This window comes from Drosophila guanche, unplaced genomic scaffold (assembly GCF_900245975.1).
Source record: "Drosophila guanche unplaced genomic scaffold, DGUA_6, whole genome shotgun sequence".
Classification (NCBI taxonomy): Eukaryota; Metazoa; Arthropoda; class Insecta; order Diptera; family Drosophilidae; genus Drosophila; species Drosophila guanche.
In genome coordinates this window covers 396,435-417,547 of record NW_022995767.1, presented here as the reverse complement: position 1 = coordinate 417,547, position 21,113 = coordinate 396,435, and the positions used below count along the sequence as shown (strand labels likewise).

General features: G+C 46.4%; 3 protein-coding genes across 4 annotated transcripts; 1 reads left to right on the top strand and 2 right to left on the bottom strand.

Moving 5' to 3' along the window:
- Positions 1–1,594: 1,594 nt before the first annotated feature.
- On the bottom strand, positions 1,595–8,242 carry LOC117591173 (adhesion G protein-coupled receptor A3). Of its 2 annotated transcripts, XR_004574363.1 has the most exons (4): positions 7,830–8,242; positions 7,538–7,756; positions 2,228–7,474; positions 1,595–2,142 (listed from the first exon to the last, which is right to left on the bottom strand). XR_004574363.1 is itself a non-coding variant. In XM_034284298.1 (3 exons), exons 1-3 carry the CDS (start codon positions 8,096–8,098, stop codon positions 2,278–2,280), a joined length of 5,685 nt encoding a protein of 1,894 aa, XP_034140189.1. In that variant the 5' UTR covers positions 8,099–8,242; the 3' UTR covers positions 1,595–2,277. The 2 variants fall into 2 exon arrangements, 1 of the variants encoding a protein (XP_034140189.1); XM_034284298.1 differs by having other exon boundaries at positions 1,595–7,474.
- A 260-nt stretch (positions 8,243–8,502) lies between these two features.
- On the top strand, positions 8,503–11,332 carry LOC117591179 (general vesicular transport factor p115). The gene has a single exon (XM_034284305.1). It carries the CDS (start codon positions 8,612–8,614, stop codon positions 11,108–11,110), a length of 2,499 nt encoding a protein of 832 aa, XP_034140196.1. The 5' UTR covers positions 8,503–8,611; the 3' UTR covers positions 11,111–11,332.
- A 4,163-nt stretch (positions 11,333–15,495) lies between these two features.
- LOC117591191 (40S ribosomal protein S6) lies at positions 15,496–16,768 on the bottom strand. Its single transcript, XM_034284328.1, has 3 exons — positions 16,637–16,768; positions 16,191–16,395; positions 15,496–16,125 (listed from the first exon to the last, which is right to left on the bottom strand). Exons 1-3 carry the CDS (start codon positions 16,640–16,642, stop codon positions 15,590–15,592), a joined length of 747 nt encoding a protein of 248 aa, XP_034140219.1. The 5' UTR covers positions 16,643–16,768; the 3' UTR covers positions 15,496–15,589.
- Positions 16,769–21,113: the final 4,345 nt, after the last annotated feature.

Below are 21,113 nucleotides of genomic sequence, written 5' to 3'. Positions count from 1 at the left end.
AAAGTTGTGACGCGTAAGAAGCGTATCACACGTCCCTTCTCGTTTTATTTGTGAATGAGCTTTCCCAAGGCAGAACATATGCCACTACTTTAATGTACATATGTATGCTCGTCAAAATCTGTCACCCTACGCTAATTGGTGCTTGCAAACACGCCTTCAACTTGACCTTACCTATGAATTACTAATTTAGGGTTAATTTAATCTACCTTTTTTTGAACCCTTCTTATGACATTCTACTGTCGAACTGGAGTTATATTTGATCATAAACTGTGTTTCAATAGTCATACACATATCTGCAAAGCAATAAGGCTAAGGGTGTTTTAGAGTTCATCAAGCGTTGGTCCAAAGAGTTTGACAAAAATATTGTATATTTCGCTAGTCCGACCGATTTTGGAGTACTGCTCTTGTGTATAAAGTATAAAAAGCAACAGGCTATCCTCGAATCACTGCAACAAATTGTTTAATTTTCGTCCTTTGTAATCTTAGTTGGGACTCTGGTCGTGAAATGCCTTCTAGGCTACAACTAAAAGACATGCCTTCATTGCACAATCGCCGAACATGCAGTGGTGTTATGTTCGACCCACCTGAACTTTTCGAATCATTCGCTTACCCTTAGCTAGGTCTAACTATGCCCAACATGATCCTTTTAGGTTTTTATGCCATAATTTAATTTTCATTAAATTCCCATTCCCAACAGAACGATTATCGGGCGTGTTCACCAGGACAACTTGATCATCAATCTATGATCCAAGGCAGTGTTCTGGTTTTGAGTAATGGTGAACGCTTCCGATCCATACCTTACCATCGCGACTTCGTAAATTCAATCGGCTTAGAAACTGAGGATATTGGCACAAGCAGCTGCTCGTTTTTCGTTTGCTTTTTCCTTCAATTTAAGCCCATGCTAATCATCTCCCACCACCGTCGCTAGTACGGCATTGCACACTGAGCTCGTGGGCATATCAAATTGGAACATTTCTTCCATGAAAACTAAGTATCATTTCATGATTTGTCTTTTTTACGTTCTTCTTTTGCGTGATCTTGTCCATACACATATGTACATACATATGTATGTTTGTATATCGGCTTTCGATATGAGCCAAAAGCAATGAGTTTAATGGATCGCACTTTTTCCACGATCCATTTCCTAAAATCCGATCCATGAATTGTTGTATCAAAAACGCTGATCAAGTGCGTTCACCAGGACGTTCACAAGAAATGGAGCATGGATCGGTGATCAAGTTGTTCTGGGGATGCGCCAATTAACTTGTTGGGCATTTCTCTATAATATAACATGGTGTGTGATGGACAGCAAGCAGGCGATAATGATCTGAACATTGCGAGTCGTAGTGACACGAGTGACACTTAGTTTCTCCACTGATAGTTACCCACATATAAATATGTACAGGCATATGCATGCATGTATGTGCACATGTATAAAATGATAAAGTTATGAGGCAAGAAACAAACTGTGTCTACAACCGGAACTCTTCCCCTAAATATGTACATATGTAAATATATGCTATGTATGACTGTATATCTACATCCATGTACATATGCAGTCTCCTGAATAGTGGCTTTGCCATCAAAATTCAAATGCACAAACCAGAGACGCATTTAATTGGACTGTGAACATTTAATTTGTGTAAGTGTGAACTTAATGTATGCATTATTATTTAAATGCATTTGGTTTTACCCAAAGCTTAAGGCTTAAGCATATCGGATGAGAAAGGGAAGGGAAGGGAATGGAAATACAAGTATTCTATTTCAATAATGAAACAATCTCATGATGGGGTGCAACGAAAACACGAACAAAAAGATGTGGCTGATCAAAAGTAGTTATTGTAGCTATAATAAATAGTGTTTGGGTTGGGAGTGTGTCTTTTCCTATAATTACAAATTCATGTGGCTGGTCTTCACAACAGGGAGGCGCCTCACAAATGCAGATGGGTTGAGATTGATGACGAGAATGCACACCGTGCCCATATGTACATATGTATACCCTGTAGTATCAGTTTGTGCCTGGTGGTAAGGTGAAATTTGTATCAAACTTAGGCTATAATGATGAAAATAATACTTTGGCATTGGCACTTGGAAGCTTCCGGCCAAGCACGGAGGGAGATGGAATAGGTCATAGGAATTGGATACTGGATACTGGACTTGGGGCACAGTGTATATCTTCTGTATATACATAACTATGAGCTAAGTGGGTCAAGAGTTTAAAATGGTCGGTTAAAAGGAGTATGGAACTGAGGCTACGGTGCGTGGTCCACTTACGAGCTAACTAGGATAGCCTCGGGGCTCATTGCTGGCCCTCGGATCGATGTACGATATCACGCTACTCTGGCTACTGTCATCTTCGATTGTTTCATTGAGATTTTCGTGCGATTTGCTACTGCTGCTTACTATTATCGCGCTGTTCCTCTTTGCATCCGAATCGGCATCCGCATCCGCATCCACATCAACCGACTCCAGCTTAATGTGCACCTCTCTCTTTTTCTGACTCTGCTCTCTCCTTCTCTCGTTACCCCTATCTCTGTCCCTCTCGAATCTTTCGCTTGAGTCTATTTCCTGCCTGTTGCGCAGGGGACTTCGACACTTGATGGCCTCGTACAGCTCATCGATGGATGTGTCATGGTCGTGGTCGAGGTCGAGGTGGTGGTGGTGCTGAAGCTCCTGATCTGCGCTGCCCGGCCGATCTCCAGTAGCCGTCACAAACTCATCATCGAATTCATTGAGCACATCGACATCGGCGTCGCTGGCATTAGACGACTGGTAGCAGCGGAAGTCGTCCGTCAGGGTGAGGTTGAGGTCGTTGTCCGCCTGGGGGGCGTACAGGCCATGACTGCGGATGCTTATCTCCGAGTTCTGGTAGTTCAGGTCGCTTTCGTTGGTGGGGCTTGCCGAAAGTAAGCGCCTGTCGCCCTCTGCCCCCTGATGGCCGGCAGCTTCCGATGCCGCCTTCAGCTGGCTGAGGTTGCTGCTGGAGCAGGAGTAGACCTGTCGATGCTGCTCCTGCAGTGAGCCGGAGCCGTTCTCTATGGAAAGCTGACTGGGAACATCGTGCAAAGCACAGGATGAGCCAGTTCCCGCCCCACCGGCATCTCCTGTGGATCCTCCGCCTCCACCTACTCTAAGCATCTCGCTGATGTTGTTAAGCGACTTGGACTGCTGCTGTTGGCTGAAGCGAATGAGGACACTGGGGAAGTCTTCATCCAGCTGGATGCTGTTGCTCGTGGTCACTTGCAGTGAGTTGGACACGTAAATCTCGTACTTTTGCAGGAGCGGCTCTTCCTGACCGGTGTCCGGCAAGCCTAGGCTGTTCATTGCCTCCAGGCTCGGCTGTTTTATCGGAGCCGAGCGAATACACTGAGACTGTAACTGTGACTGCGGCTGTCCCTGTATGTGGTTGCGTGGCCGGAAAAGGCTGTTCATCGTGCTAGGGGCCTGCACTGTGTTGGCATAGAGCGGAGCATGCTCATCCAAGGAGCTGCCATCGTCTCCTTCGCATTCTCCCTCCTCCACGTCGACCTCATGCTCATCCTCCTCACGGTCGTCGTCGTCCTGTTCGTGCAACGTTTCGTCAATCATTGAAGGCGTTCGAGTGCATGTGTTACGCCCATTCGCTCTCAGCTTGATCACCTCGTGCTGAGGTGTCAGGGTCTCCGGGATGTTGGTGTAGATGTTGGCCTGCATAATCTGCATCTTGGCGGAGGAGGCGCAGGTGGGGATGAAGCGCTTGAACTGCAGCCCCTCCTGTGCCTGCACCTGTACCGATGCGATCTCTTTCCCCCGGATCAGCTGCATCCCGGCTGCTGAGGCGCTGGGGCCCGGCGCCGGCGACTTGTAGTGCAGGTTTGTGTTGTTCACCTTCGTTCCCCCGGCCAGCAATGTCATGGCGTTGTGCTGGCGACTATAAAGCTGCTCCGAGCTGGCGTCGCTCAGGCTTTGATGGATCTGGAGCTGCATCTGAGGCATGGTCTGGCGCTGCAGCTCAAAGTTGTTGCGCTTTGCCAGTCGCTTCTGCTTCTTGAAAAATTTCCGGGCCACGTTGATCTGGTTTGGATTGTAAAAGATCTCCGCCGAGGGGATGAGATCGTGACTGGAGCTATGGAGCAGCGCGTTCAGGCTGTGAGGGGCAGCTGCAGCTCCACTTACGCCCACCAGTCCCACTCCCACTCCATTGCCGCCCACTGCTCCTGCCCCGCCGACTCCCTGCTGGCTGTTCGTGTTGTTCATGATGGTCACTCCAGTGACGCCCAGCAGCTGCTCCTGCTGACTGCGCGTCTGGCTCCGTGTCTGACTGTGCATGCTGCGAGAGCACTGGCTGTTGGAGCGGGATCCGGCCGAGTTGTTTGCGTCATACAGGCTGCCCCCTCCCGGGTTGGCCTTGTACGCCACAATCGAGGCTGTGCCGGCCCCGATGCCAATGGCAGGACCTTGGCCATTGCCAAGATGCGCGGATCTAGACTGACTACCGTTATTGTAGGTAACCAGCTTGGGTTTGGTTGGACGGGCGCGGTGTAGCGACCACGCACGCCGCGCATCGTTCCGGCTGAGGTTGTAGAAGAGCAGCAGAAAGAGACTCAGGCATGCGGAGCACCCGGCGAAGCTGAGCACAAATATCTGGTTGCCGCTATTCACGTAGAAGGCGGCCGAAAGCCAGACGCCGGCGAAGAGAAGCAAAAACATGAAGTGCCCCCGAAGATGCGACATATTTGAACACTCAAAGTCGTCGACGATGCTGCTCAAAGGGTTGCTTAACGTGCTGTACTGCTCTTGCAGGTGATCCTGCAGCTGGAGACTGCTGGCCTCCTTCCGGGCGGCTGCAATAACGGTGGCGGCGGCAGCACCGGTGGCACTTCCATTGGCATCCAGCCAGTCCAGATCGATGTGTTCCGTGGCCTGAGTGTTGTTGTCCGAGTACTGGCGCTGGTGCTTCTGCTGGTGCTGGAGCACTCTTAATTCCTGCTGGTTTAACTGGTAGTAGATGCACAGGGACAGGATGGCGATAAAGATCACTAGTATTCCGGCCGGCACGAGCACTGCGTTTAGGGTGGTGGGGCTGTGCAGGAAGCAGTAGTTGTAGGCGGCGTATTCGGCTAGATTTACGGCACTGCTAATGCCGCATATGAGCAGAGCGATTCCCCAGCCCACGAGGTAGATGCCCAAGATGGGCTTCCTTTGTTGCTCTCTGTCGCGGTCACGGTCACGGTCGCGCTGCAGCTCCGTCTCCTGGCTCATTCGGCCTTGACTGGTGGAGCTGGACTTGGTCAGACGCTTGTACATGCTGCTTAGGCTCACGCACACCCACAGCAGCACGCAGAGGCTGAGGTAGTGCATCAGCAAGCCGAAGAGACGGCACTGCGTCTTGCTGGCCGTCTGGAAGATGCCAAGAACGAAAGTGAGGGCGAGTACGGCCACTGCCAGCCAAGTATTGACCAGGGCGTGCCTCTGCACCCGGTTCATGCGTATGGAAAACCCGAACACGACGAACGTGACAATGTTTACCGCACAGCAGGCAAATAGCAGAGCGCATCCCGCATATATGGCTACCGGCGGGTGGTGGAAGCGGGCACCCGCCTCTTCACTGCGGTAGTCATTGAGGTACGCGCTGCGCTGCAGCAGCCCGAAGTACCCTATGCGGCTGCAGCTGAACATGACCAGGGTGAGGTGCTGATAGTGCTGCTGGCACACCAGCGGATTCCATTTTTGCTCGACGGCATCCCACCACGCCGGCTGGGGAGCGCTAAGCTGGTGGTGGTACGGATGGGCCCGCAGCATGACCGTGATCCTATGCTGGTACACATCTTCCCTCCCGTTATCATTTAGATCGAGGTCGAGATCGAGACCGAGCTCGGGCGTGGACCCGGACGTGGCCGTTTGAAACTCGAGCGACTGTCCCTCGCTGTTGTAGGCCAGGGCTCCGATGATAGCCGAGGAGAGGGTTTCGTTGAAGGCACCCCTCAGATTGGGCAGCAGCTTGGCGTTCCTGTGTAGCGAGATCATGATCCTTAGGTTTTTGGAACTATAGCTGACAGTGGAGCTGCCGCTTTTGGAGATGGAGCTATTGCTGATTACGTTGTAGGGCAGCTGGATGGCGGCGTCGATGTCGCCGTGCTCGTACATGGGTATTGTGTCATTGGAACTGTTGCACTGAAAGCCACGCGGACTCTTCTCCAGCCACACACATGAGAGGCTGAAGAACGAATCCAGGCTTATGTTGAAGATCTCAACGAAAATGTTGCGCTGCTGCACGCCCCCGCCCCTCCACGGGGTCAGCAAGTCAACAGGCGGCAGCAGGTCTCGGGAATGCGTACTTTCTTGTGTCTGGGTCTGGGTGTGGGTGTGGGTCTGGGCCTTAGCCTGAGTCAGGGCCAAGCGCATGGCCGAAGACTCCACAACGTACAGCAGTCGCAAGCTCGTGCCCTGCTCCGCCTGTGCGTCACGGAACAGGCGAAATGGAATATTAAGCAGCTGCGAGACAATATCCATGAGCAGATGGCTAATCTCCTGCTGTTGGGGCACCTCCCCCTGATCCAGGTACTTGACCAATGTTCGAGCTATGTACTCCAGGTCCATGGGGTCTCGGATCTTGTTCAGCTGCGTTTGCATCTGCGTGAAGTTGTGCAGACGGCGGGCGATTTCCACTGCGTTCTGTCCCTTGGTTAGCGTCAGGTTTACCTTGGCGAACTGCTCCAGGATGCGCGTGGTCTCGCTCACGTACACACAACTGTCCGTGTTCAGGTGGAGCCACTCACCCTCGGGGCTGCACTCGTAGGATGCGCGTCTGTGCTGCGACACATCGGTGGGCTCCTCCACGCACTCCTGCAGGACAGTCTCGCCGCGCATGGTGCGCGGCCAGTGGTAGGTGCCTTTGTTGGTGTTCTCCACTTTGGCCTCACAATAGAGCGTGCCCTTAGCCACCACATGGAGGACAATGGACTGAGAGAGATTCGCCTGCTGGGAGCGCAATGTGCAGTCCCACATCCCCGTGTGGTTCTGGGTGAGGCTGGCTATGCGTAGAATGGACTTGAGGATGCCCGAGTCGGTGGACTCGTGTGTCTCCAGGTTAACATTTTGGAAAACCTTGGTTGGGTCACGATAGACAATGTCTTCAGTCGAGTTGTGCACTCGAATTCTGTCCGACCAGCCCCAGAAGACATACGCTCGCGTGGGCAGAACCTCCGACTCGCGCGGTGCTCCGATGGCCACCCGGGGCGCGAAGCACTTCAGCTGCAGCTCGTCGCCCTCAAAGGCCACCTGGTTTTGGCTTGGGACAAGTTCCAGCAGCGGCTGCAGCAATGTTTCGCAGTGGAAGTCGATGCCCACCTTCAGTTTCTTCAGCGGCATGCCGCGGAAGTTGATGGGGGAGTCGCACTTGGGGGCAGGCTGGAGACGAACGTCCCGGGAATTTGACCAAGCAATTAGCCAGATCAAACTGCAGTCGCAGGCCAAAGGATTGCTGGACAGATCCCTGTGCCGAACATGAGAAAGCATGAGAAAAATGTTCTAATCAGAAATCGACTGGGATACTTACAACTGCTTCAGCTTGGGCATTTTCTCGAAGGCTCCCTCGTAAATATGACTAATCGAATTATTGGCCAATTTGAGCCTTTCCACTAACGCCAGGCTGTCGCCAAAGGTTTCCTTGTTCAGTTCGGTTAGGAGGTTCGAAGACAGGTCCAAGCGCCTAAGCTCCGTAAAGTCCCTAAAGTCATCTTCAGTGATGTGAAAAATCAAGTTATTGCTGCCATTGCTGCAACACAAGATGTTCAATGAAAAAAAGCAAGCGAAAAGCAAGCCTTATTGCCAACGGATTATTAACTTACATGCTGACTATGTTGTGCACGTCCTCGCCAAAATCTAGATCTCTCCATTTTACAATTTGTTGATCATCGCATCGCACGCGCAGGGTGTGAATATTTTCCGAAGTGTTCTTGCAACTGCATTTCTTGTGACACATTGTGGCCTGGGCTTGGGCCTGTGCCTGAGCCAGAAGAGGCTGCGTCGACAGCAAGAAGAATATGGCGACAACGGGGCACAGCAGGAAAAGGAGTGCGCTGCGAGCACACCCCTCTGCATTATTATTGGTGCTCATTAGATCTTCTTACATGCTGGGCGCAACACACAAACATTTAATTGATTAATTAAGTGTTGAACATATGCATAATGCATAATAAACAAAAACACATCCAATGGTTTACAATAAATTAGCCAGTGTTGCTCTACGGCTGAATGATCTATTTCGGTAAAAGTAGTGATGGTAAACTAGCGGCTGTTCTACCGATATCTCATTTCCAATTGTCGCTATCGATATTTACAATGCAATATAATTTAAAAAAATATTTATTAATACATATGTACTTTAAGAGACAACATGGAAATTAATGAACTATCGAATAATAATGAATTCATTTCCATATTAAGTCTTCTAAAGATGACAAAAAATGTTTGAATCCCACCCACTCGATATAATTAGGTGTTGGGGACACACTGTCGCCAATTGGGCTAGTGCAAACATTGTCGCAATATTGTCTTTATAAATTGACGTGTCAGAAATTGATGTTAAAAAAGTTCTGCACATAAACCGATTTATTCAGCCATAAAGTGGATGGAGTTCTTGAAAAGTGGCATCAAGACCGTCTTAGGCGGCACAGAGCCAGGGCAACAGCCCAGCGCTGCAGAGACGGTTGAGAAGCTGGTGGATCGAATTTACTCCTCTACGTTGCTGGAGGACCGTCGAGATGCTTGTCGGGCCCTCAAGGCGTTGTCGCGCAAGTACCGCATCGAAGTCGGCGCCCAGGGCATGCCACCTCTCGTTCAGGTGCTCCAAAACGATGGGCAGGATACAGAGATTATAAGCTATACCCTGGACACCCTCTGCAATATTGTCACCAGCGAGGAGTTCGAGGAGGAGGCTGACAACCCCACTGTCTCGGTGAATGTCGGCGGCCAGTTTACGGAGATGTTCATCAAGACTCCAGAGAATGTCACCATGGTAATGGGCTATCTGGACGAGTACGATTTCCGGGTGCGCAGAGCAGCCATTCAGCTGATCACCTTGCTAATATCAAACAATACGCGCGAGCTGCAGGACCTTATCCTCGTCAGCCCCATGGGAGTCTCCAAGCTGATGGACCTTCTAACAGACAGTCGAGAGGTCATTCGCAACGACGTCCTTCTGCTGCTCATCGAGCTGACCAAGGGAAACTCGAATATACAGAAAATTGTGGCCTTCGAAAATGCCTTCGACCGTTTGTTCGAGATTATCCGAGAGGAGGGCTGCTCCGATGGCGGGATTGTAGTGGAAGACTGCCTCATACTGCTGCTGAACCTGCTCAAGAACAACTCTAGCAACCAACAGTTCTTCAAGGAGGGCAGCTATATCCAGCGCCTGGCCCCCATGTTCGTCCTGGCCGAGGAAGTAGAGGAGGCCGGCTGGTCCCCGCAGAAGATGTCAAATTTCCACTGCCTGCTCCAGGTGGTGCGCGCCCTGGTCACTCCTAGCAACCAGCAGCAAGTAGTCACCGCCTGCCAGCGCGTCATGCAGAAGTCCCAGCTGCTAAACGCTCTCTGCGAAATCCTTATGAGTAGCGGAGTGCCGGCAGACATTCTCACGGAGACTATCAACGCCGTCGCGGAAGTAATTCGAGGCGATCGCGACAACCAGTGCGAGCTCAGTCGTGTGATGGCCCCCAGCAATCCACCGCGCCCAGCCATCGTGGTCCTGCTCATGTCAATGATCAACGAGAAGCAGCTGCTGGCTCTGCGCTGTGCAGTGCTCTACTGCTTCGAGTGCTTTCTGTACAGGAACGCCGATATTCAAAGGGCGGTGGTGCAAACCCTGCTTCCATCGAGTGCCACAGATGTGGGCTCATTATCGACGGGCCAGTTGCTCTGCACCGGGCTCTTCTCCAGTGATGCCCTAGCCAACTGGTTCTCGTCGGTGGCCATCATGCACACCCTTGTGGAGAACGTGGCGCTGAAGGAGGAGCTTCTGCGCGTTCTGCTAGCCCCGACGGGGGGACAGCGCCCCAACACTCTACTTGAGATGTGCACCAATTTGATGCAGCGAGAGCGGACTCGCCTGCAGAGCAAGGTTGGGCTGCTAATGCTCCTCAGCGTATGGCTAGCCCATTGTCCTGGCGCGGTGAAGGCTCTGCTCGAGACGCAGGGCACCACAGTCTATCTGACCGCCCAGCTTTGCTCCAACGAGCATGACGAGCGTGAATTCCTGTTTCAGGGCATGTGCGCCTTCCTCATGGGTCTTTGCATCCAGTTTAACGACAACTCTCTGCCCAATCAACGACGCGAGGACATCAGCCAGCTGATCATCAAGCGCATTGGCCAGGAGACCTTCTGCAACAAGTTGGGCGAGGTCTCGCGGCACGAGGCCTACAGCCGGGCCTGCAAACAGGCCCAGATCAGGGCCAAGTGCGCCGGCGAGCTTCTGCTCGACTATGAATACTGCAAACTCTATAAGGGCCTGGAGGCATTGATTGCCAAGCTGGTAAGCGGGTTCGACGTGGATGGAATAGAGCTCACTGAGCTGACCCTCAGCTCGGAAGCCTCGGCTCTGGTGTCCCAGTACAAGGGCATTATCCGCGGCATGGACGCCCAGATTCAGACTCTCCAGCAGTCTGCGAAGGAGCTGGACCAAGAAAACGTCGAGTTGAGGGAGAAGCTGAGGAAGGAACAGTCAGTCAGGGCTCAGCTCTCTGATCAGAATACCCTGCTAAAGGCTCAGCTTGGAGCAACGGGCCAGACTTCATTTGAAAGGCAGGAGACATCCCAGGACAGAGAGGAGGAGCTGAACGCGGCCAGATATCAGGCCAACATGTACTTTGCGGAAAATATTCGGATCAGCAAGGAAATGGAGATGCTACGCCAGCATCTCGCGTCCGAAAAACAGCGAGCAGATGCTGCCCAAGAATCGCTTCTGGTCACCCAAAAGGATCAAGAGGATCTCCTCGAGCTCCTCGCCGACCAGGAGCTCAAACTAGCATGCTTCGAGAAGAACACGACGTCGAAATCAACTGAGAACCAGAGCCAAGCCCACTCCGAAACTTCGTTGCTGGAGGGGGTGCCAAGCGAAACTGCCAGCAGATAAAGACCACCACCATATTCAGATCGGAATTAAGATGGAAGAGATTTTGACCATGCATTCAAAGTCAGAACGATTGCTTGACTGTCGCCAACCTCAATGAACATGCATACATATGTATAAACATACATTTTATTTGTTTTTATTGATACACTTACCAACCTACATACATACCTACAAAAATATATACATACATACTGATAAATGCGTGCTTAGAGCGAAATGCAATCGGATTTGGAATATTTTCATTGGCGGCGCTTGAAAAGCGTTTCGGAATAGTATTACCACTAAGCAAACAACTGAGTTGTACCACTAAGCAAACAACTCATAGAGACGTCAAACGGACCTAAAACTGGCTGCCTAATCAGTATAGTGGATTGACTCCCAGTGCCTTCGGTTCTTGGTGAGAGAGCCTTCGGCTGAGAGAGTTTGGCGTTGGCTCTCTTGAGCATTGAACGCAAAGCGACTCTCGCAAAAACAAAGTTTGGTTTTTCCTTTTCAAGTCTGCTTCGTAATTGCTTGTGTGCGGTGACACATATGTACATACATAAATGATGGCAATGCGTGTTTCTATTTTCGACTTCATATGCGTTTTCATTTTTAGCGCTTGAGACGTTTGTTACTTTTGTGTTGCTGCTGAGCTCACATACCCTTCCTTCAAACTTGTGACTTTATGAAGAAGCTTGCCGCAATAAAAATAAATTGATCTTGCGTATCCTCTCTATGCTCATATATTTCTTAAATACAGTTAGGACGAAAGGGATAAACAGTTATAAACATCTAAATATGTACATATACAAATAATGAATAACGGCAATTGAATTGGCGTTGCAGATATTTTCCATTAGAGTATTCATCATACAATGTGTGAATAAATATAGAGTTATAAGGAGACATGTCGCTTTCGTAGTCTTTTGTGTGCGGTTACACATGCATACATTTTTAAATACATACATTGATGATGATGGCTCTTTCTGTATCACCAATTCACCAATTTATATCATTGCGAGTCATTTCTTTGCTAGATTTCGTTGCGACAAGTCGGTTTCAAGCGTCCCTTTGCGATATTGCGAAATATTATTATAATATTCTTATAGTACATATGAACATACATATCTCATTTATATAAATATCCTATTATAACCTACATACATATATACACATCTTATTCAGTTCCTATTATTCAATTATAATATAATAACATACCATATCCATATACTATTCAAATCAAATTCAAATTAGATACACACACATATACATACAAAGTTATATATATTATAGCTTACGTACTTATTCATAAATAAAAAAAAAATTGTATAATATTAAAATGGAAATACCAAAAAAGGACCGTAGACAAGCTGGAGCCAGGTGTATTATGGAGTCCTGCTTGCAAGGATACAGGAATGCCAGCGAGCATTTTCCTGTACGACTTTTCAAATTTCCGAAAAACGAAAGTGTTCGGCGTCTTTGGGTTACAAAATGTAATATTGATCCCGACGTTAATTTAAATCTAGCGCGTATTTGCCATAAACATTTCGAAAGAAAGTATTTCGGGGAAAAAAAACTGAAAATCAGGAACTGTGCCAACGCTAAGCTTGTTTCACGAACGGAACATTATTAATGACCTTCCTCAGGCCACCGATGATAATATGTTTCAATTTCCGGATCATATCGACCAAATTTTGTCTCCAGACTGCTGTATGCTCACACTGAAACCAGTGTATTTAAAAAATGAGCCTCGCCCCCTTCCGCCTCCGCAAAAGGGCGAAAACCTCCCAAATCTACAAATTTAAAGACAAAAGAAAACTAAAAAAGCCATTTCGTAGGGATATCTTCGAATCAGATCATATCTATTAGATCACCAAATTGGGATCCGATTGGATCATTAGTATAGCCACACTGAAGAAATTAATTTCCAGTGGCTAAACCCACCCCGTCCCGCAGCTTATATTAGTTGTTTGCATTTTCTGCTTCACACACTCTGCTTCGCGCAGTGTGAAACGTCTCTGCCTCTGCCGCGTCTATGCAGTGACTCTGCAGTGTATGGCTCTAGGGGAGGGTGGCGAGCTAAAGGAGCGTGTTGGTGTGAGAAGTGTTGTAGATGTAGATGACAGATGAAGAAACAATTTAAAATTTGACAAATAACCGCTAAGGTGCAAATGTAGTGCCGGGTATAAAAGTTGTGACGCGTAAGAAGCGTCTCACAAGTGCCTTCTCGTTAAAGTTAAAATTTCGTAAAATATCCTTTACAAAAATCAACATTTTTTCATTTCAAAGCTTAATACTTCCACGGTAAGCTAAAAACACAAAACTTTTGGGGACCCTTTATAGAATGACTAAGTTTATAACAACCAGATGTAAAATACTTGAGTTGTGTAAAAAAAAGGGGCACTACCTCGAAAAAAAACTTTAAAAAATATACAAGATTTTAAAAATTCGATATAAAAAAGTTCTGTATCAAACCATTTCTAAGCCCCATATCGTTCATAAAGAGTTGGTCTGGATCGAAGCGGCAGGCTCCCTTCTGCCCACTAAAATCGGGAAAATCTGCTTAAAATATAATAATATAAATTTAATAATCGGCGACTCATCCTTTTCATTTTGATTCATCGAATCGCTAGAAAATTCTGTTTAAGGGTATTTTGAATATTTTTCTTCAGATATATGTACATACATATTTACATACATAAATACATACAAACATGCGTAGCAAGATAATATTTTGCTCCTGAACAAAAATATTATTTAACTCTAGACTTTAGATTTTTCAGAGACTGCGAAAGGACTTTTCCGATTTGCATCCGCTGTGCAAATGTGCTGGAAGCATTCGTTAAGATCGAACGCTTTAAAGAGGCACGAACGCTATATTTACATATGTACATACATATGTACACAAATGCTGTTGTTCATTTATGAATACTGTGAGTTCATGCAGGTCTCTAGTACACACGAGTAGAAACGTTTGTGAGACGCATTTTCGACCACAAACACAGTGTGCCCTATTTATTCTTCTATTACCGGGAATAAAAACACATTGGTAATGAAAAGAAAAGAGATGAAAAATAACTATGTATGTTTAATGAACTTTTGTAAATTAAAACGAGAAGGAACGTGTTAGACGCTTCTTACGCGTCACAACTTTTATACCCGGCACTCAGTACTACTTCTGCACCTTAGCGGTGTTTTGTCAAATTTAACATTTTTTCTTCATCTGTCATCTACATCTACAACACTTCTCACGCCAACACGCTCCTTTAGCTCGCTCCCCTTCCCAAGACCCACAGCCTGTGGACTCGCAGCAGAGGCAGAGGCAGCGCCCGCGCACAAAAAAAACAAATATAAGCTGCGGGACGGGGTGGGTTAAAAGTCGGCAGAGGCAGAGGCCGAGTGAAGCAGAAGCAGAGTCTGAATGAGAGAATGTGAAAATAATAACAAAAGCTGCGGGACAGGGTGGGTTTAGCCACTGGAAATTAATTTCTTTATTGTGGCCATAATAATGATCCAATCGGATCCCAATTTGGTGATCTGATATATGGCCATTCCCCACGGAATGGCGTTTTTAGTTTTCTTTTATCTTCATAATTGTAGGTTTGGGAAGTTTTTTGTCCTTTTGGTGGGGCGGAAGGGGGCGGGGCTAATTTTTGAAATACACTGGTTTCAGTGTGAGCATACAGCCGTCTAGAGCCAACATTTGTTGGCTCTAGCTCTTATAGTCTCTGAGAACTAGCCGACAAACACGACGGACAGACGGATAGACAGACATGGCTCTATCGACACGGCTATTGATGCTGATCAAGAATATATATACTTTATGGGGTCGGAAACGTTTCCTTCTGTGCGTTACATGCAACCGTTATTCACACAAATATACCATATTTAATCTTCGAGCACCATGATCGATTGAGCCATGTCTGTCTGTCCGTCCGTCTTGTTGAGCGCCTGGATCTCAGAGACCATAAAAGCTAGAACCACCAAATTTTTCATCCAGACTTCTGTATGCTCACACTGAAACCAGTGTATTTCAAAAATTAGCCCCGCTAACGAACACATAATAATATACGGTCCCGTCATCATTTGAGACTAGGGGGCACTAGACTAGTTTGTTAGGAACGAAGCAGCTTGGGCTGCGGGCAGCTCAACAATTTCATGGAATCAGATGTCATGCCGGACTGTGGCATAATCCTATACCACTAAGCAAACAACAGTGCCTATACGCAACGGCAGGAATGAAGAAAACTTCCTTTTCTGCATTCACATGGATCTATTCTATTCAATATTTTCGGCGATAATCACTTCGTTTACGTCATCTCAGCTCATTATTCTCACTTTGCGTGTGCACATTTTTCACAGGAAAAAAAAGAAACTGAATACAGCAGTGTATACCATTTTTCACATTTATTAACATAAATTGGTACAACTTTATTTTCTGTTTTTGTAGAACATCATCTACTCGTGCTTACACACAGATGGGGTCATTTGCTGCATTTACTTCTTGTCGCTTGAGATAGAACTCTTCGACTCCCGAATAGAGGCAGAGCGACGACGCTTGGCCTCCTCGCGCTTAGCCTTAGACTCCTTCTTGCGCTGCACCAACAGTTTGGCGTAGTCGGCGGCAGCCTCCTTGGAGGCAGTCTGACGCTTCTTCTTCAGCGCGATACGACGGTGTTTCCTCTGCAGCACGACAGGGGTGATCAGACGCTGGATCTTGGGGGCCTTGGAAGTAGCTTTCTTGTTGTCCTTGGCGGGCAGGGGACGGCGCACAACGAAACCGCGCACATCATCCTCCTTGCTCAAGCTAAACAACTTGCGGATCTTGCTGGCACGCTTGGGACCCAGACGACGGGGGATGGTAGTGTCGGTCAAACCAGCAATATCCTGCTCGCCCTTCTTAATGACGACCAGGGCCAGGACAGACATGTTGGCGTCCACAATGCAACCGCGCACAGACTTTCGCTTGCGCTCGCCAGTGCGGCGTGGGCGGTAGCAAGAGTGGCCCTTCTTCAGCAGTAGACGCACTCGACCTAGTCAAAAAAACGTTTATTGACAATCAGTAAGTGCCGGCTTGAGGGATTCAACAGTCTCTTACCATGGGTCAGGACACCCTGCTTCATGGGGAAGCCCTGCTTGTCGTTGCCTCCGGCAATACGGAGCTGGTAACCCTTCCACTCATCACCGAGAATATCGGCTTCCACAAGCTGGCCCATACGCTTCTCATAGAATACACGCAGCTTGTGTTCGTCGACAACTTCGAAAAGCTTTTGGCATCCCGTAGCGGGATAGGAAACGTTGAGCTGCAACACAAAAACATAAAGTTCAAGATCATTAGCTATGCAAGTATATAAATATGTATGTGTACTCATATAAAAATACAAGATATCTCAAAAACGATCTGTTATTATCACTGCAATCACTAATTCATTTCATTCGAAAATAATTTATTTCACTTCTATAGTGCCAACACATTTGTATTCATCCAATATTTATTAAAGTTCGTTGCGTTTATTGCACGATTTTCACAAATTTTTAGCACACCTTCATTCTGTTGGTCTGTTAGCAGGCAGCGCAGAAAAGAAAGAATCGGCCGAGGTCTGTTTGCAGCCAGGGCAGGGTTGGAAAAGAACCCAAAGAGGAAATAGGGATGGGACATGCACTAGTTGTTCTGACAAGTATCGATACATTTAGGCTAGCGCTGTGGATTCGAGCGCCTAATTTAAATCATTTATGCCAAAACCTAATGAACACGACAAAATAATGTTAAGGCTAGTAGTCAGATTGAAAAACACGTTTGCTAGCCAACAGTGCAATATATTTTTCTAGCGGCTGAGTGTGACCAACGGTAAAAACCGCTTTACGTTTTAGCCGTTTAGGTTTCTTTACCTTTTTGAAAATTGAAAAACAATGAATGCAAAATGGATCCATGCAGGAGATTGCTTTTAGTGGGATGGGTGGCTCTTGCATGATTAGAGGAGGAAGACAATCAATGAAATAAACGCCGACAACATTGAGTAATGCCATATCTGCACATAATATTAATATGTGTTTGATTATGGAAACCCATCTAACAATACCCTTTGCACATTCCGCAGGATCAAAAAATGACTCAAAGGCAATCAGTAATCTTTGAAAACTTGCATATGTCTGGGAATAACATCTGCAGCCTTCTTTGATTGATGGAGCAGCAAGACCGTGCCAAGGAATATTTGCGTAGGTGGCAAAGTTGTAAAACGGCTTCTCCAAGCACGATTCCTATTCAAAATTGGATAGTTTGAGTCCAAGTCACCGCCTTCGCTCCTCCACGGCACAGCCCTGTGGAGCAGTACTTGGTCCCAAAAGGAAAACAACTTAAAACATTTTTTAACAGCCCGCCGGTTCTATATCTTGGCAACATGAAGATAATGGCGTTCAAACAAGTTAAACATATAAGAAATGCAAAGAAATGCAATATAATCTCATTAATCTATAATTGTTTAATATTTTTACCGTTTGATGGCCTTAAGCTCGTTTAGATGCACGGGGGTCATATATTTTTCAACCTCATCTACATTGTTGCCTCCAGTTGATTGAGACTTTACTCTCTGTTTGCTAGCTACCCTCTCGGAAATTAAAACATATCTATACATTTCGAGCTGTTCGCAAAACACCAACGAACACCACACAAATACTATCAATACCACACAAATACTATCGATACCACAAAATACTATCGTCTGATTTTCTAGATTATTTCGGCCTGCTTTTTTGTCGATCTGAGTACTGCCACTAACCAAATAGTATACTGAATACTCTAATGGAAAATATATGCAACGAAAAGTCAATTTCCGTTATTCATTATTTGTATACATATTCAGAAGTTTATATCCGTTACCCCTTTCATCCTAAACTATATAAAGTATATAAAGGTCACACAAAATACATTTATTTTGATATTGAGGGGCAAGCTTCTTCATAAAGTCTTGAGGGTATTAATTTGAATGGTATGTGAGCTCAGAATAAAAAAAAATGCAAAAGGTTTGAAGCGCTAACAATTAAAGCGCACATGAAGTCGAGAAAATAACCGACGACGAGAACAGAAATTGGAAAGATGTATGTACATACATATGTTCATATATATGCATATGTGCACACATACCTATATATGTTTTTATATTTATCTGAAAACATTTGTCTGTAAAAGATAAGTAACAATGTTGATAATACGGCAGCAACGAAGACGAGAAGCGACGGCGTTTCCTTAATATGCATACAATTTTGAATAAAGCAGTATAAAATCTGCATTTGAAACAATTGCAGCATTCAAATACAATAACAACTTTTATTGGTATATTTTTTTTTCCAACCCCCAAGGGTCCGGCCACCAACCCCCACCCATCATTCTGAACATGTTGCGGCAGATCAGGTTCATACGCCAAGCCCCGAAAACAAAATCAAATCATCAAAACGAATTTTCGTTCCATCGCACTTCAGAAAGTCAGCGCACCAACACATACATTATTGCAGTGGCCGTGTGAATCAAGCCAGAACCGGTTTGGAGCGCTAAAAAATCATTGGCTACACGCACTTACACAGATGTAGCTGGGACTTCTGGCTGCGTGCTCTACACGCCCTAATACAAATGTAGCTGGGGCTTCTAGCTGCGTGTTCTACACGCACTAATACTTGTAACTGCGACATTGGTAGAGGCCTGGGACTTCCCGACGCACATTCTGCGGTGACGTTTCGCTTCCTTTGAATTGACAATCTACTATACTATTTGGTTAGTGCAGATACCAAGTGTGGTATGTAGACGTGTCGGTATTGGTATTTTGGTGGTATTTTTTCCCGAGATTAATGCTGTTTATTATTTAATTTAAATATCCAATGTAAATAGAGAATGTGTTGCATTCGAAGGAAATCGATCGGCAAAATACTGGATTTAGCATTTGGTGGTTGGCAGGCGATAGTAGAATGGGCAAGCCGATAAACGGTGTCGGAGAGCGAGAGAAGGGGAAAATAGAAGAGTGGCTCGAAAACATTGCGGGATCTGCAAGCCAGCTCACCCACACCCTCGAAAATGCCATGCTATGCCCTTGAACTTGGTTCAAGGGCAATAGAAGAGATGGACTGCATAGAGCAGCTACGCTGAACATGCCGGCAGTGGAAAAATAAACATCGGCAGTGTTAGAGCGTTTTGTGTGTGTGACCTTTTAGAAAAAATTCGAGAAAGAGGAAACAAACAGACCTGCGGGACAATCTAGAGGACCTTTTTATCAGCATCTAATTAAGAAGTGAGTTAACTCCGTCACCATATATATTTATAAAGGGGAAGGGGAGTACAACGGCGAGATGGAGAAAGGCCGCCGCACTTGGGAAAGGAGATTCGTAGTTGTTTTGAGTAGTTGTTTGATCTCAAGTAGAGTACGTAGATGATTGTCCGTTAGATGTAGAGTAAAGTCCGTTGCATTGTTATACCCGGTACTCAAAGAGTAAATAGGGTATATTGTATTTGTGTGGAATAACGCTTGTATGTACCGCACAGAAGGAAGCGTTTCCGACCCCATAAAGTATATATATTCTTGATCAGCATCAATAGCCGAGTCAATAGAGCCATGTCTGTCTGTCCGTCTGTCCGTCTTGTTTGTCGGCTAGTTCTCAGAGACTATAAGAGCTAGAGCCGCCAAATTTTGGCTCCGGACTGCCTCCTCAAAGGGCGAAAACCTCCCAAACCTACAGTTTTGAAGATAAAAGAAAACTAAAAACGCCATTCCGTAGGTAATGACCATATCTATCAGATCACCTAAATCATTATTATAGCCACAATGGAGAAATTAATTTCCAGTGGCTAAACTTTTCACACTCTTTATTAATGACCTGCCTTCTGTATTAACAAATTCTCGAGTACTTATGTATGCGGATGATGTTAAACACTGTGTCCAGTATAAGGATTTTTCATTTCACTCTCGCTTGCAATCTGATCTCAATAGCTTTCAGTCATGGTGCTGTGCAAATATGTTACAACTTAATGCCTCGAAGTGCAATGTTATGACTTTTTATCGCTCCAGCCCCTTCCTGGCTCCTTACACCCTCTGCGGTAGTTCTCTTGAGAGAATTACATTGGTTGATGATCTAGGTGTTAAACTAGACCCCAACTTAAAGTTCTCTGAACACATTTCTACCATGGTAAATAAAGCCATGGGTGTGTTTGGGTTTATAAAGAGGTGGTCAAAGGAATTTGAGGACCCCTATATAACGAAGGCTCTCTATATCTCGCTTGTTCGTCCGATTTTAGAATACGGCTCATGTGTATGGTGCCCTCAGTACAACATACATCAGGACCGTATTGAATCAGTACAGAAAAACTTTTTATTATTTGCCCTACGGGGCCTCAACTGGGATGCAACTGTGAGACTGCCATCCTACCGTAGTAGACTTCTTTTAATAAATCTTCCATCCTTAGTTAGTCGTAGAAAAATGCTTGGTGTAATTTTTATGCACAACTTGATCAAGGGGGATGTAGACAGCCCTGACTTGCTGAGCCGCATAAACTTTACGATTCCCATTAGACCCACTAGAAACTTTATTCCTTTGTTCCTTCCACTATGTAGATCGAATTATGCCTCACACGAACCCTTTAGGGTTTTATGCTCGGATTATAATTTCCTCTACCACATTATATCCTCATCTAACTCCCTTCCCCTTCTTAATTCTCTTATACTATTCTACTTCTCCCGTAGTTAGTTTCTTTTTAGTTTTGTCTTGTTTCTGATTTTGGTAATTTCTGCTTGCTTAGCTATAGCTTAGCTTAGTCTAGTTATGATTAGCTCTAATTTTCCTCGAATATTAGCCTAACATCTATCTTTCCTGCATGCTCGCGACCGGTTCGGTTAATCGCGCCGCGCGTCATGCGGCAGCGCCCCTCGGTCGGTTGGGCGGGAGGAGGGCTGCGTTCTGCTAGGTTCCGCGCGTAACAGGCTTTGGCTTGGTGTCGCATGGGCCACTTGATGGTGCAGTCATTGCATATCAACGTCCAGAA